The following is a 13,425-nucleotide window of genomic DNA, read 5'->3' as shown; positions in this document are numbered from 1 at the left end:
CAGAGTTGTGGGTTTAAGCCCTACATTGGGCTACTTCAAAAAAACAAAACCTTTTTTCTTTTTAATTTCAGACATGTTTATTATAATCTTAAATAATCTATATCCATAAATTTGAACTTGTATTTATTTGGGTTCAGTTATAACATAGAATAAAAAGCAAAGCACTGGTCCTCTGAAATAAAGCAGGCAATTGCCATTCAGTAAACACACCATCTGGGCAGCCCGGGTGGCTCAGTGGTTTAGCGCCGCCTTCAGTCAGGGTGTGATCCTGGAGACCCAGGATCGAGTCCCATGTCAGGTTCTCTACAAGGAGCCTGCTTCTCCCTCTGCCTGTGTCTCTGCCCCAATATCTCTCTCTCTCTCTCTCTCTCTCTCTCTCTCTCTCTCCGTCTCTCATGAATACATAAATAAAATCTTTTTTTTTTTTTTTTTTTTTTTTAATGATAGTCACAGAGAGAGAGAGAGAGAGGCAGAGACACAGGCAGAGAGAGAAGCAGGCTCCATGCACCGGGAGCCCGACGTGGGATTCGATCCCGGGTCTCCAGGATCGCGCCCTGGGCCAAAGGCAGGCGCCAAACCGTTGCGCCACCCAGGGATCCCATAAATAAAATCTTTTAAAAAATAAACACACGATCTATTTGCCTAAAAGAGTTAAGTTTGTAACTAATTTTTTATAAAAAGTTTAGCATGAATAAGTACATCATTATACTTTGAATACAGAAATGTTCATCTCTGCCACTGTATAAGAAAACTAATTAAAGAACTCACAGGGTTTCACCACATGTGTGTGTACACACACACACACACACACACACGTATACGTACTCATAGCATTCAGTAGGTTTGTGTCTAAAAGGTCATATCTGGCCAAAAGACTTAATATAAAAGTAACTGAATACTGGATCCTTCTGGTATTCATTCTCCACCTTTGAAAAAAAAGGCAAAGCCTGCTTAAATTAGGAAATTCCTTATGATTTTAACATTTTCAGTCCCCAAGGTGGGAACAGTATATAAATATTTCAGGCAGCCCAGGTGGCTCAGCTGTTTGGTGCCGCCTTTGGCCCAGGGCGTGATCCTGGAGATCAAGTCCTGCATCTGGCTCCCTGTATGGAGCCTGCTTCTCCCTCTGCCTGTCTCTGCCTTTCTCTGTGTGTGTCTCTCATGAATGAATAAATAAATAAAATCTTTTTTTTAAAAAAAAAGCTTTCAACCACAGAAAGGGCATTTAAAAGTCTTTTTCACAAATAGCTAATATCACAGTCACCTTGGGGAAAATGGTTGTTCTTAATTTTCTTTCCATTTTTTAAAAATGTCCATTCAGCGTATTGTTATCCTTGTGAAATGGTTGAAAAGAAGTTCGGGGGTGTGGGGTGGCTGAGTTGGTTAAGCATCTGCCTTCATCTTGGGTCAGGACCCCAGGATCCTGGGATTGAGCCCCACATTGGGCTCCCTGCTCAACGGGAGTCTGCTTCTCCCTCTCTCTCTCCCTCTGCTCCTCTCCCCCTGCCCCTCTCCCCATTTGTGCACACATGCATTCACTTGCTCTCAAAATCAATAAAATCTTTAAAAAACTAGAAGGTCCGTGTCTTAAAAGATCCTTTGGATTCATTGCTGTTGTGCAAAGAAAAGGAAAGTCCTAAACCGTTTATTCAGCCCTAGAGCGCTGTCGTTTGACATTGATTCAGGAGGGAATTCAGCAGCATGTGAAGACAGGATGCTGATGTCTGTGTTTAGGGTGGTCAGTGATGTCCTGGACGCCTCACTCCTCCCAGGTCACTAGTGGTACAGGCTGACAATACTGGGGTGTGAGTCCAGGGCGATCTGCAGGCCCAATGTGCCCTGTTGCAGGATTTCCATCTTGCTCACCTTCTTATTCTGGGGGCTGCTGGGCACCAGCTCCTTGAGCCTGGAGTAGCCGTCATTCATATTGTACAGCAGGCTCATTTGGTCCTCCACCAGGGTTTTGTGCCGGGAGATGACCAGGCTGTGGTCTAAAAGGCTATTTTTCCTAACAGACCTCACTGGACTGAAGGCTCTCATACTGACCTCCTGGGGAAGGAGAGACCAGGAGGGAGCCGGCTGCCCAGCAGCTTATGCCTCTGCTGCCCATAGAGCTTCTTGAGTTTCCTATCCTCTGCACTGGGCTGGGCTCGGAATGTTTGTTTGTTTGTTTGTTTGTTTGTTTGTTTGTTTGTTTGTTTAAAGTAGGCTCCACAATGTGGAGCTTGAACCCATGACCCTGAGATCATGAAATCAAGAGTCTGATGCTTAACTGACTGAGCCACCCATGCATCCCCAAGAAGAAACTCTTAAAGTATTTGTGACAAGGTTTATTTTTAGGAAAGATTCTACAATTTTCTTCAATTTGCCTCTCCCCTCATTACCTATAGTTGTTTGTCATACACATGTACTCATTTCCTGCAGAGCACCATTTTATAGGCTTGTATAAGTCTTTAAGGATTTATTCCTGCATTTTCTCTCTCAATTCGAGGCGTGTTTTCATTATTTCAGGACTTCTTGTAGCCTCCCAGTTCGGTTTTTTTAACCCATGATAATTTCTCAGGTTTCACTGAAATCAGCAGCCTTTGTTAAACCCTTAATAGATTTTTTTTTTTTAAATGACTGCAAATAGCAGACTTTAACAGATTTTTAGGTCATAAGTAAATAGTGAAATGATGTAAATGAAAATAATTTAAAAAACAAAACATGACTATAGGTGATCCTGAAGTTAGGCCCTAATTGGTTTTTGGCTAGTGGTCACAAATGCAGTGGTGAGAGATCATTTCTTTTCTGAAGATTCCATGGGTTAAAACAAGGAAACCCATTTCCACCATAGAGCAAAATTCATCATGAAGCTAAATGGTACATCTTCAAATATTTAGTATGAAAACCCAAAATTTAGCATAAAAGCTTTGTTGTGAAGGTTCCTTTTGAGTATTATTTCTGCTGGAAGAAACATGGCATGAACTGGGGTGACTGGGCCTTCTTAAAATATGAGGCCATTTAGGCTTTGATTGGCATCGCCGTTTCACAGACCAGTTATCTTTCTGAATCAGTTCTCTTTCTGAAGTTTTCCTGGCTGATTTATTTTGGCTGCCTCAGAAAATCTTTGGTAAATGCTAGGGGAAAGAAGGCGATTTCTTCAAAAATTTCTTCTTTTTCTTCTTCAGTGAGTCCCTTACTTACTTTTTCATAAGTAAGCATCTTACTTCCTGCACTGAGATGTACCTTTTCAAAGGCAGCTGCTTCCTTTTAAGTCTGGCAGTGCGCAGCTCTGGCTTTCTACCTTCCTGGAAATTTTGTCAGTGCTCAACACTGTTACTGTCAGCCTGTGCGTAGAGTCCTCCCCTGCATCTTCATCCTCTGCTTACCATGTGTCTTTTCCTGCAGCGTCCCCATGTTCTTGCTCCTAAGGAAACCTTCTTCCTTAGAAGTTTCACCATGGCTGTTCTTGATCTTTTGAAGAAACATCGTGTCTTTGCTGAAATCTTTCCTTGGCTTAAAGCAGGCAGACCCCCTTTTGTATTGTGTAGTTGGGTATTCTGAAATGAAATATATAAGTAATATAATCTACCTATACTCTTTACCTGTACTCAATGACAAAAATAAGTACAAATAATGTCTTAACCATAAAATGATTCCTATAATGAGACGGTAGTTTATTATAAAACAATACATAGGGCAGCCTGGGTGGCTGAGGGGTTTAGTGCTGCCTTCAGCCTAGAGCCTGATCTGGAGACCCTGGATCAAGTCCCATGTTGGGCTTCCTGCGTGGAGCCTGCTTTTCCCTCTGCCTGTGTCTCTGCCTCTCTCTCTCTCTCTCTCTCTCTCTCTCTCTCGTATAAATAAAATCTTGAAAAAAAAAAAACATATTTCAGACATGCAGGCATCATTACACTAAAGACACAAAATGGTATTCAGATTTTGCATGTACTTATAATGAGTAAGTTTGGATTTAAAAAAGGTCCAAATACATTTTGTTTAGGATATATAGCACAAGAAAATAAAAGAGCAGCATTATGAGTGGACATTAAAATAAAAACTAGTGCTGGGATAAAGAATAACAGATAAAACTTATTTAAATATAAAAGAGAGGGAAGTCGTTTTAATTTTAGAGCACTAAGCTAAGGAAAAGGAAGTGCGATATTCTTGCAGATAAGCTGGCCTTATTTCTAATACAGTGCCACAGTTATCCTTTATGTGGATGGTACGGAATGGTATCACAAAAATTATTTTTGAACTTTATTACTTGTGAAAGAAATAGCGGGGTGCCTGGGTAGTTATACATCTGCCTTTGGCTGGGGTCATGATCCCAGAATCCTGGGATCAAGCCCTGCGTTGGGCTTCCTGCTTAGCGGGGAGCCTGTTTCTCCCTCTCCCTCTGCTCCTCCCCCTGCTTGTGCTCTCTCACTCTCTCTCTCTCTCAAATAAATAAAATCTTAAAATTAAAAAAGAAGTAGAGGTAAAGGAAGAATTGGGAAATGAAACATTGATATATGAAGTCATAGAGAATTTGTGCTGTGGACTTCGGGGGACAATATAAGGTTGAAAGGTAACAATGCTAAAATGAATCAATAACGTCAATATCAAATTTTTACAATGTAAACTGCCTTTTGTGCCATACCAAAAAAGATGACACTAACATGACGCATTTTAACAACAAAAGTATTAATGAAATTCTGTGACATCATGTTTTATGTCTGCTTTTGCTAGTGTAATGACAGTTGGCTCTAGACTGTAAAAATAGTCTTCAGTCTTTGGGTGTTTCAGGTGCCTGGGTGGTGGAGTCGGTTAAACATCTGCCTCCCTTTGGCTCAGGTCATGATTTCAGGGTTAGGAGATGGAGCCCCACACTGGTGGTCTCTAGGCTCAGTGGGGGAAGTCTACTTGAATTCTCTCTCTTCCTTTGCCTCTCCACCTCCCACCCCCATGCTTACTCATGCACTTGCTCTCTTGGTCTCAAATAAATAAATCTTAAAAAAAAAAAAAAAAAGAACTTGCAAAAAATACTTAATGGTTAAAGCACTTCTTCACTTTTAGGATCAAAATTTTTTTACCTGTATCTAAGTTTACAGTGGGACATTTAAAGTCTTACAAAAATTTTTCATTATTTGTGGCTATTCCATGAATTGCAGGATACCCAGTATACCAGGATCACTAAAGTTCCATTGAATCCTCCCCAGTAATTGGGATCATTAAAAATGCCCTGTACATTTCCAAAATGTTCCCTCCATGTGCATAGATTTGCCACCGCTGGGATCCCTGGGTGGCGCAGTGGTTTGGCGCCTGCCTTTGGCCCGGGGCGCGATCCTGGAGACCTAGGATCGAATCCCACGTCGGACTCCCGGTGCATGGAGCCTGCTTCTCCCTCTGCCTGTGTCTCTGCCTCTCTCTCTCTGTGACTATCATAAATAAATAAAAATAAATCTTAAAAAAAAAAAAAAAAAAGATTTGCCACCGCTTACCTTGTGTCCCCGCAATCTAAAGTTTTCTGCCCCATTAATCAGGCCCTCATGTTTTCTTTCCATGTTCTTTTCTTTTTTTCCTATTTTGAATTCTGTAAGACCTGGATCTTGTAGTTTTAAAACCAGTATTCTTTTTTCCTTATACCAGTACTATCAAACTGTCTACTTAGTACCTCCTTTCCTTTTCCTCAAGGCTCTGAGGTGTTTCTTAAAGTGCTCTGGTGTGAGAAATTTCTTGGAAATTTTACATGTTATTTTAAAACATTCATATCTATATTAGGCTTATTAAGTGATGTTTTCATAAGTAAAAATTTCTCTCCTCTGTGTCTCTTGACTATAATTGATGCTCCAGGAAGATAAACCATTTTGGTTCAGTGGCTTGGAGTGCTCACACCCAGGGCTATGTGCCTCCAACTGAATGGAGTACACTAAGGAAGTGCAGGCTCTGTTGATGCAGACTTTTTTTTAATTGCTAATGGGTTGTTTCAATTTAAAGAGATCACAAAGTGTAGTGAGGATTTGGAATCACTCTTGAAAGGGGCTCTTGCTTGGTGAGAGGCAGCCCTGTAAGATAAAATTAGAAACTAATGTCTGTAAAAAAAAAAGTAGAAGAATTGTACTTAAAACATTTCTCAGGATTGTAATTATTTTTTTATTTTCTCTAATTTTCTGTAATCTTTTTACTGTTATCAGATACCACCTTTTGAAAGGAGTACCTGTTACCTTATTTCCATTCAGGTCAGGCTATGTGTCTGTGAAGGATTATCTGATTCTTTGGTTCTTGGACTTTCTTCATCACACTTGCCTTGATTTTTAAAATCAGAGAAATCTAGTAGTCTTAGTTCTCTGCAGAAATGTTAAAGAAACCAGTTGGAGAGCCATACAGCAATACTTTTTAGTTTTTGTTCTTCAGAGCTAGTCTACGTCCACTGAATTTCTAATAGGGAATCAATTTAAACGTTTTAAAATTTACCTTTCTACCTAAGTTTCTGTTTAGTGTATTAGTATAGTAAGTGTTCATAGTCTAGTGATAAAGTTATAACTTCACAGTTTATTTCAAACCCTGAAAACCCTTCAATATGGCATACTTTTGGAATTGGTGTTTTGCTTGGAGTATTTTCATCTTAGATGTATTCTGATTCATTTTGAAACAGTTTTGTCAGCTGACTGCATGTGTTCATACTATTTTTAGAATACTATTTTTATAATCAAAAGTGAAAGGTTGCTTCATTTAACTGTCTTTCAAGTCTTAAACTCATGTGACTTGTGTATATGTCTTTATTTGAAACTACAGCTTAGGGTGCCATGCATTTCAACATGTTTTAAAAAGCTGGTTCTATTTTTTGGAGCAAGGATTTTTTAACTTTCTTTTTTCCTGTCTCCTTTTCCCTTATTTTTCTCCCTCTTCTTCTCCTCTCCCTTTTTTACTTTCTGCCTATATGCCTCAGGGGCAAGGGAACATTTCGCACTCCTCTCTGTTTCTAGGTTCTACTAGAGAAGCAAATTGTAGAGTCTTTTTTTTTTTTTTTTTTAATTTTTGTTTAATTTTTTTTTTTTTTTTTTTATTTATGATAGTCACAGAGAGAGAGAGAGAGGCAGAGACACAGGCAGAGGGAGAAGCAGGCTCCATGCACCGGGAGCCTGATGTGGGATTCGATCCCGGGTCTCCAGGATCGCGCCCTGGGCCAAAGGCAGGCGCTAAACCGCTGCGCCACCCAGGGATCCCTCTTTTTTTTTTTTTTAATAAAAAATCAAAATCGGAAAGGAGTTAGTTTGAATTTGATAATAGCAACTTAAGAATCACTTATTGTTTACATTAAAAAGGAAGCATTTATGTGTTAGGGGCCTAGTTTTATTTCCTAAAATAATGCCCCATACACTTAAATTAGAATAACATATTGCAAGTTATTAATGAAGACTCTTGCTTCTGACAAGGCTTGGAGGAATTATGCATAGATCAGCTTTTACAAATGGGCATGGACGATTCATATTTGAATTGCTGTGTTTAAATTTTAGTTTTGTCACCATCAGTTTCGCTTTTGTGAGTTTTTTAAGGTTTACATATTTTCATGATGAGCAGTTTGGGTCTAGATAGCTCAATTTATTTTCTTAAGATCTATTTTTCTTCCATATATCATTCTCTACGGGGATCATAGAGTATTAACATTTTCATTTTTGATATTATTCTGCCTCTAGAGAAACTTGATTATTACCCTTTTCTAGTACTTGTTCTTGATGGTGTTTGTTTCTCAGTTGATCTGACAAAGGACTTAGAGTTGGTATTCTTATCCCTGAGATACAACTAAATCCTTTGTTCACCCTTCAACACATGGAAATGACATGTTCTTACTGCTGGAGGGTTTCTTGAGAAATGTGGTTACGTTTCTAAGCTTAAGTTAGTATCAGCAGCTCAAGAATGATCTCTGGCTATAGAATTTAACATAATAATGAAATGATGAAAGTCATTTCTCTGAGGACCTGTTGAAATTTAAAATAGTTTATGGTTATTTTGTTAATAAGCAGTGATTATTAAGGTAGGTATAGTGATTTTTAACATGGTATTTGAGGAACATTATATTTGCTCTTTTAAAATACCACTTTAAGGGCAGCCCGGTGGCTCAGTGGTTTAGAGCTGCTTTTAGCCTAGGGCATGATCCTGGGGACCTGGGATGATTGAGTCCCGCATCAGGCTCCCTGTGTGGAGCCTGCTTCTCCCTCTGCCTGTGTCTCTGCCTCCCGCTCTGTGTCTCTCATGAATAAATAAATAAAATCTTTATTTTTTATTTTTTTAATAATACATTTATTTTTTATTGGTGTTCAATTTACCAACATACAGAATAACACCCAGTGCTCATCCCGTCAAGTGCCCCCCTCAGTGCCCGTCACCCATTCACCCCCACCCCCCACCCTCTTCCCCTTCCACCACCCCTAGTTCGTTTCCCAGAGTTAGGAGTCTTTATGTCCTGTCTCCCTTTCTGATATTTCCCACACATTTCTTCTCCCTTCCCTTATATTCCCTTTCACTATTACTTATATTCCCCAGATGAATGAGAACATACACTGTCCTTCTCCGATTGACTTACTTCACCCAGCATAATACCCTCCAGTTCCATCCACTTTGAAGCAAATGGTGGGTATTTGTCGTTTCTAATGGCTGAGTAATATTCCATTGTATACATAAACCACATCTTCTTTATCCATTCATCTTTCGATGGACACCGAGGCTCCTTCCACAGTTTGGCTATTGTGGCCATTGCTGCTAGAAACATCGGGGTGCAGGTGTCCCAGCGTTTCATTGGATCTGAATCTTTGGGATAAATCCCCAACAGTGCAATTGCTGAGTCCTAGGGCAGGTCTATTTTTAACTCTTTGAGGAACCTCCACACAGTTTTCCAGAGTGGCTGCACCAGTTCACATTCCCACCAACAGTGTAAGAGGGTTCCCTTTTCTCCGCATCCTCTCCAACATTTGTTGTTTCCTGCCTTGTTAATGTTCCCCTCACTGGTGTGAGGTGATATCTCATTGTGGTTTTAATTTGTATTTCCCTGATGGCCAGTGATGTGGAGCATTTTCTCATGTGCATGTTGGCCATGTCCATGTCTTCCTCTGTGAGATTTCTCTTCATTTCTTTTGCCCATTTCATGATTGGATTGTTTGTTTCTTTGGTGTTGAGTTTAATAAGTTCTTTATAGATCTTGGAAACTAGCCCTTTATCTGATACGTCATTTGCAAAAATCTTCTCCCATTCTGTAGGTTGTCTTTTAGTTTTGTTGACTGTATCCTTTGCTGTGCAAAAACTTCTTATCTTGATGAAGTCCCAATAGTTCGTTTTTGCTTTAGTTTCTTTTGCCTTGTGGATGTATCTTGCAAGAAGTTACTGTGGCCGAGTTCAAAAAGGGTGTTGCCTGTGTTCTTCTCTAGGATTTTGATGGAATCTTGTCTCACATTTAGATCGTTCATCCATTTTGAGTTTATCTTTGTGTATGGTGCAAGAGAATGGTCTAGTTTCAATCTTCTGCATGTGGATGTCCAATTTTCCCAGCACCATTTGTTGAAGAGACTGTCTTTCTTCCAATGGATAGTCTTTCCTCCTTTATCGAATATTAGTTGACCATAAAGTTCAGGGTCTACTTCTGGGTTCTCTCTTCTGTTCCATTGATCTATGTGTCTGTTTTTGTGCCAGTACCACACTGTCTTGATGACCACAGCTTTGTAGTACAACCTGAAATCTGGCATTGTGATGCCCCCAGCTATGGTTTTCTTTTTTAAAATCCCCCTGGCTATTCGGGGTCTTTTCTGATTCCACACAAATCTTAAAATAATTTGTTCTAACTCTCTGAAGAAAGTCCATGGTATTTTGATAGGGATTGTATTAAACGTGTAAATTGCCCTGGGTAACATTGACATTTTCACAATATTAATTCTGCCAATCCGTGAGCATGGAATATTTTTCCATCTCTTTGTGTCTTCCTCAATTTCTTTCAGAAGTGTTCTATAGTTTTTAGGGTATAGATCCTTTACCTCTTTGGTTAGGTTTATTCCTAGGTATCTTATGCTTTTGGGTGCAGTTGTAAATGGGATTGACTCCTTAATTTCTCTTTCTTCAGTCTCATTGTTAGTGTATAGAAATGCCATTGATTTCTGGGCATTGATTTTGTATCCTGCCACACTGCCGAATTGCTGTATGAGTTCTAGCAATCTTGGGGTGGAGGCTTTTGGGTTTTCTATGTAGAGTATCATGTCATCGGCGAAGAGGGAGAGTTTGACTTCTTTGCCAATTTGAATGCCTTTAATGTCTTTTTGTTGTCTGACTGCTGAGGCTAGCACTTGTAGTACTATGTTGAATAGCAGTGGTGAGAGTGGACATCCCTGTCTTGTTCGTGATTACGGGAAAATCTTTAAAATAAATAAATAAATAAATGAAAGAAATACCACTTTCACTTTTATTTGGAAATGAGAAAATAAGTAGTTGGTTTTTATTAATAACTTTGGTAGTGTTTCCTCCAAAAGTTGTATCTGTGTCATAATGATCTTTCTATAGAACTGCTCTTTTTAAAGCTTTTAAAAAAATATTTAGTTCACACTGATCAGCCTTATCACTCTCAGCAGTTATGCATGCTGTTTTTACATGAGTGGTCAGGATTATTACAACTTCTTAATACTAGCCATAGAGGCATACTTTTTTCTGAAAGTAGTTATGATGAAAAATCAATGTTAATGCTACTTCAGTGATGAAGATGTTATACTTTACTTACACCTTTCTTATGGTAGAATTATCTTGACCCTAATTTTGTGTGAAGTGGCTGTGAAAAATAAGTATTGACTGATTTAATGACACAGTATTAGATTTTGAAGGATTAGATATGAGATGGGTAGTGTTTGATGAACTGACGGTTGTGTTTGCTTAGATATAGAGAAAGCAGGTAAAACTTGAGGTTCTTTGGATGAAATGAAGTACATTCTTTTTTTTAATGAAGTACATTCTTAAAGAAAATATTATATAGGCAGTTACCATTAAATTATAAGGAGGTTAAGGCAGAGGTATATAGAATAGGTCAGTGTTACAGTTGTCCAGTTCATTTATAAAAAAGCAAATATAATTCTGAAGCTAAATTTTAGTTCAAGAATTGTCAAGTCAAGCTGAAAATACTTCTGACTATGGGTAGTCCACACTGCTTTCATCTTGAATGTATCATTTGCTATACATTTCTCTGGTTTAGAAGTGAATCTTGTCTAGAGAATTAGGTAAGGCCAAGGAGGTAGGAAGCATAAACCTCCAGGTTTATATAAGTCCCCTATCTCAATAAATGGTGTAACTGGAGGCTAAGGTTTTTGGCTTTCCTCAAGCTTCTCTGCTATATATTTGGCATTTATTTTACTAATGTCATCATAAAGAGTAGGAAATTGTGGCCCAGAGAGGAAAACTCATACAGTCATTTGTTGAAACTGGGACAAGAGCTCAAGAACTGGGACAAGAACTTACTGTCTGCCCTAATAAATAGGGTGGGAATTGGGAAAAGAATTACATTTAATTACTAAATCACATCAAAATAGATGTAATTTCCTAAATCATACATTAATAATTATTAAGAGACAGTAGAATAAATGTAAAAGCAAAATGAACACAAGATAATAGTTCTTGAGGAGCCTGAAAATGTAATTTGTTTTGGATAGTATGAAATAATAATTATAGTTAACAGTTTTAGTGCTTAATTCTGGGCCAGATAACTGTACTCTTTACATTATCTCATTTAATTTTTTAACAGCCTTCTGAGAGGTAGGTATTATTATATAGATGGAAAAACTGAGGCTTTACTATTGAAGAAAGTAAGTAGCAGAACTGGTAATCAAATATAGATCTGTCCCAACTCTAAGCCCAAGTTATGAACTATTGCATGATATGTTATGGCTTTCTTTTCAACTTAACATGCCTTTTCTAACAGGAAGTAGGATATGAGAAAACCCATTCAAAGCTTATTCCTTCTGTAGATCAATCCCTTTTGATTAAAAAAAGAAAGTGTTTTGAATTGTAATCACTTTAGTATTATAAATTTCCAACAATTGAGAAAGTACGTAGTGATTATCCACTCCCTCTAAAAATTAGTGCAATATAGTTTAGTAGCATCTAGCCTTAACCTTCTATTTTATTTTTAAACAGAAACATTGTTCCCTTCATCTTGAGAGATTACAAGAATCACAAAAGGTCACTATACAGATATCACAGGTTAGAGAGATTGTACCCTTTTCTGGATAAAGAGCATAAATCCATTGGCACAGGCCTTATATATAAGGAGGGGTTGAAGTTGACTTTATTTTAGATGAACTAAAGCACCTTCCCACATACCCAATCCCTCTAATGAGTGAGGTGACAGCTATCAAGTATTATAATTAACCACTTATTCTTGTAAAGAGTGAAGGGAACTGGAGAAAGCAGGTAGCTGGGCAGCCTTTCACTGCCTTCTAGAAACATTTTTTTACATTATATGAAAGTTGTTTGTGGAATAGAAAATAGCAGGTTTTCTGTGTTGCACTCAAACGAGTTGTCACAGAAACAGTAAAATAAATACAAAGTCAACATGAACACAAACTTTAGGACCTGGTAGTATTACAGATCTTCTGCTTATCTCCTGGGACAGAAAGTTTGCCATTTTAGAATTATCTTTTTAAAAATCTGCATTTGAAAGTTGAGTTGATCTGTTACTTAGTGTAGAACTAGATATAGATAATTCTTTAAACCTTGTCTATAATTTGTTTCTAAACGGGGTTCTTCCATCCAAAATAAAAGAAGACCCAAAGATCTGTGCTCTTTGTTGCTCTCATAGAAAATGTTTACTGTATATTGTAAATTCATAAATATAAATATGCATAAATATGTATATGAACACATAATTTTGTTAAAAGTACTTTGGAAATGTCCGGAGGTAAAAATCATAGTCATGGTTTTCAGGGAGTTTAAATGTCGTTGGAGAAGTTTACCCCTTTTTTAACCAGGCGAACTTAGATGTTCTCTAAACTCATTCTGTGTCCTCAATTGCTTAGCTTTTTTGTGAGTGAAGATAGAATCTCTCCTTGATAATCAAAGAAAATGTTCCATGTCTCTCTGGTCATATGGTCATCTTTTTAATGTTAGAATTCTCTCATGTGTTGTAGCCTTCAGTTAGTTTTTTTCTAACTAGTTTTGAAATTAAAGAGGATTTCTACAGTTTCTAGTAATGAAATCATAGTTTTCTCTTTTGGTTGTATAATTGATTACTTGTGCTGAGTTTGATTTGTGTTATTTCTTGGAATTTCTTTACAGATTAGTTCTTAAGCTTTCAGGGAGGTTGGATAGACTTCTGGACTTAACAATTTCAAGAAGCTTAATGAGAAAGTGTCAGGTGGAAGCACTGCATGAAAGTTACCCCTTTCCCCCCTAATTTTTTTTCTTGAGATTTGGGGACTTGTTTTATTTACTTGTACG

The 13,425-nt window shown here is 38.0% G+C and overlaps 2 protein-coding genes across 2 annotated transcripts in view; one reads left to right on the top strand and one right to left on the bottom strand.

Moving 5' to 3' along the window:
* Positions 1-13,425, top strand: part of PSME4 (proteasome activator subunit 4) — a 107,433-nt gene that overhangs the window by 20,580 nt on the left and 73,428 nt on the right. The gene's annotated exons all lie outside the window — the stretch shown is intronic.
* LOC121490883 (DNA-binding protein inhibitor ID-2-like) lies at positions 1,126-3,343 on the bottom strand. The gene is given in 1 exon segment (XM_041755080.1): positions 1,126-3,343. A coding segment is annotated over 1 exon segment (435 nt). The 5' UTR covers positions 2,041-3,343; the 3' UTR covers positions 1,126-1,605.

The sequence above is a fragment of the Vulpes lagopus genome, chromosome 5 (assembly GCF_018345385.1).
Source record: "Vulpes lagopus strain Blue_001 chromosome 5, ASM1834538v1, whole genome shotgun sequence".
Lineage (NCBI taxonomy): Eukaryota > Metazoa > Chordata > Mammalia > Carnivora > Canidae > Vulpes > Vulpes lagopus.
Note: the sequence above shows the minus strand (reverse complement) of the source record. Positions and strands in the feature narration are given on the sequence as shown.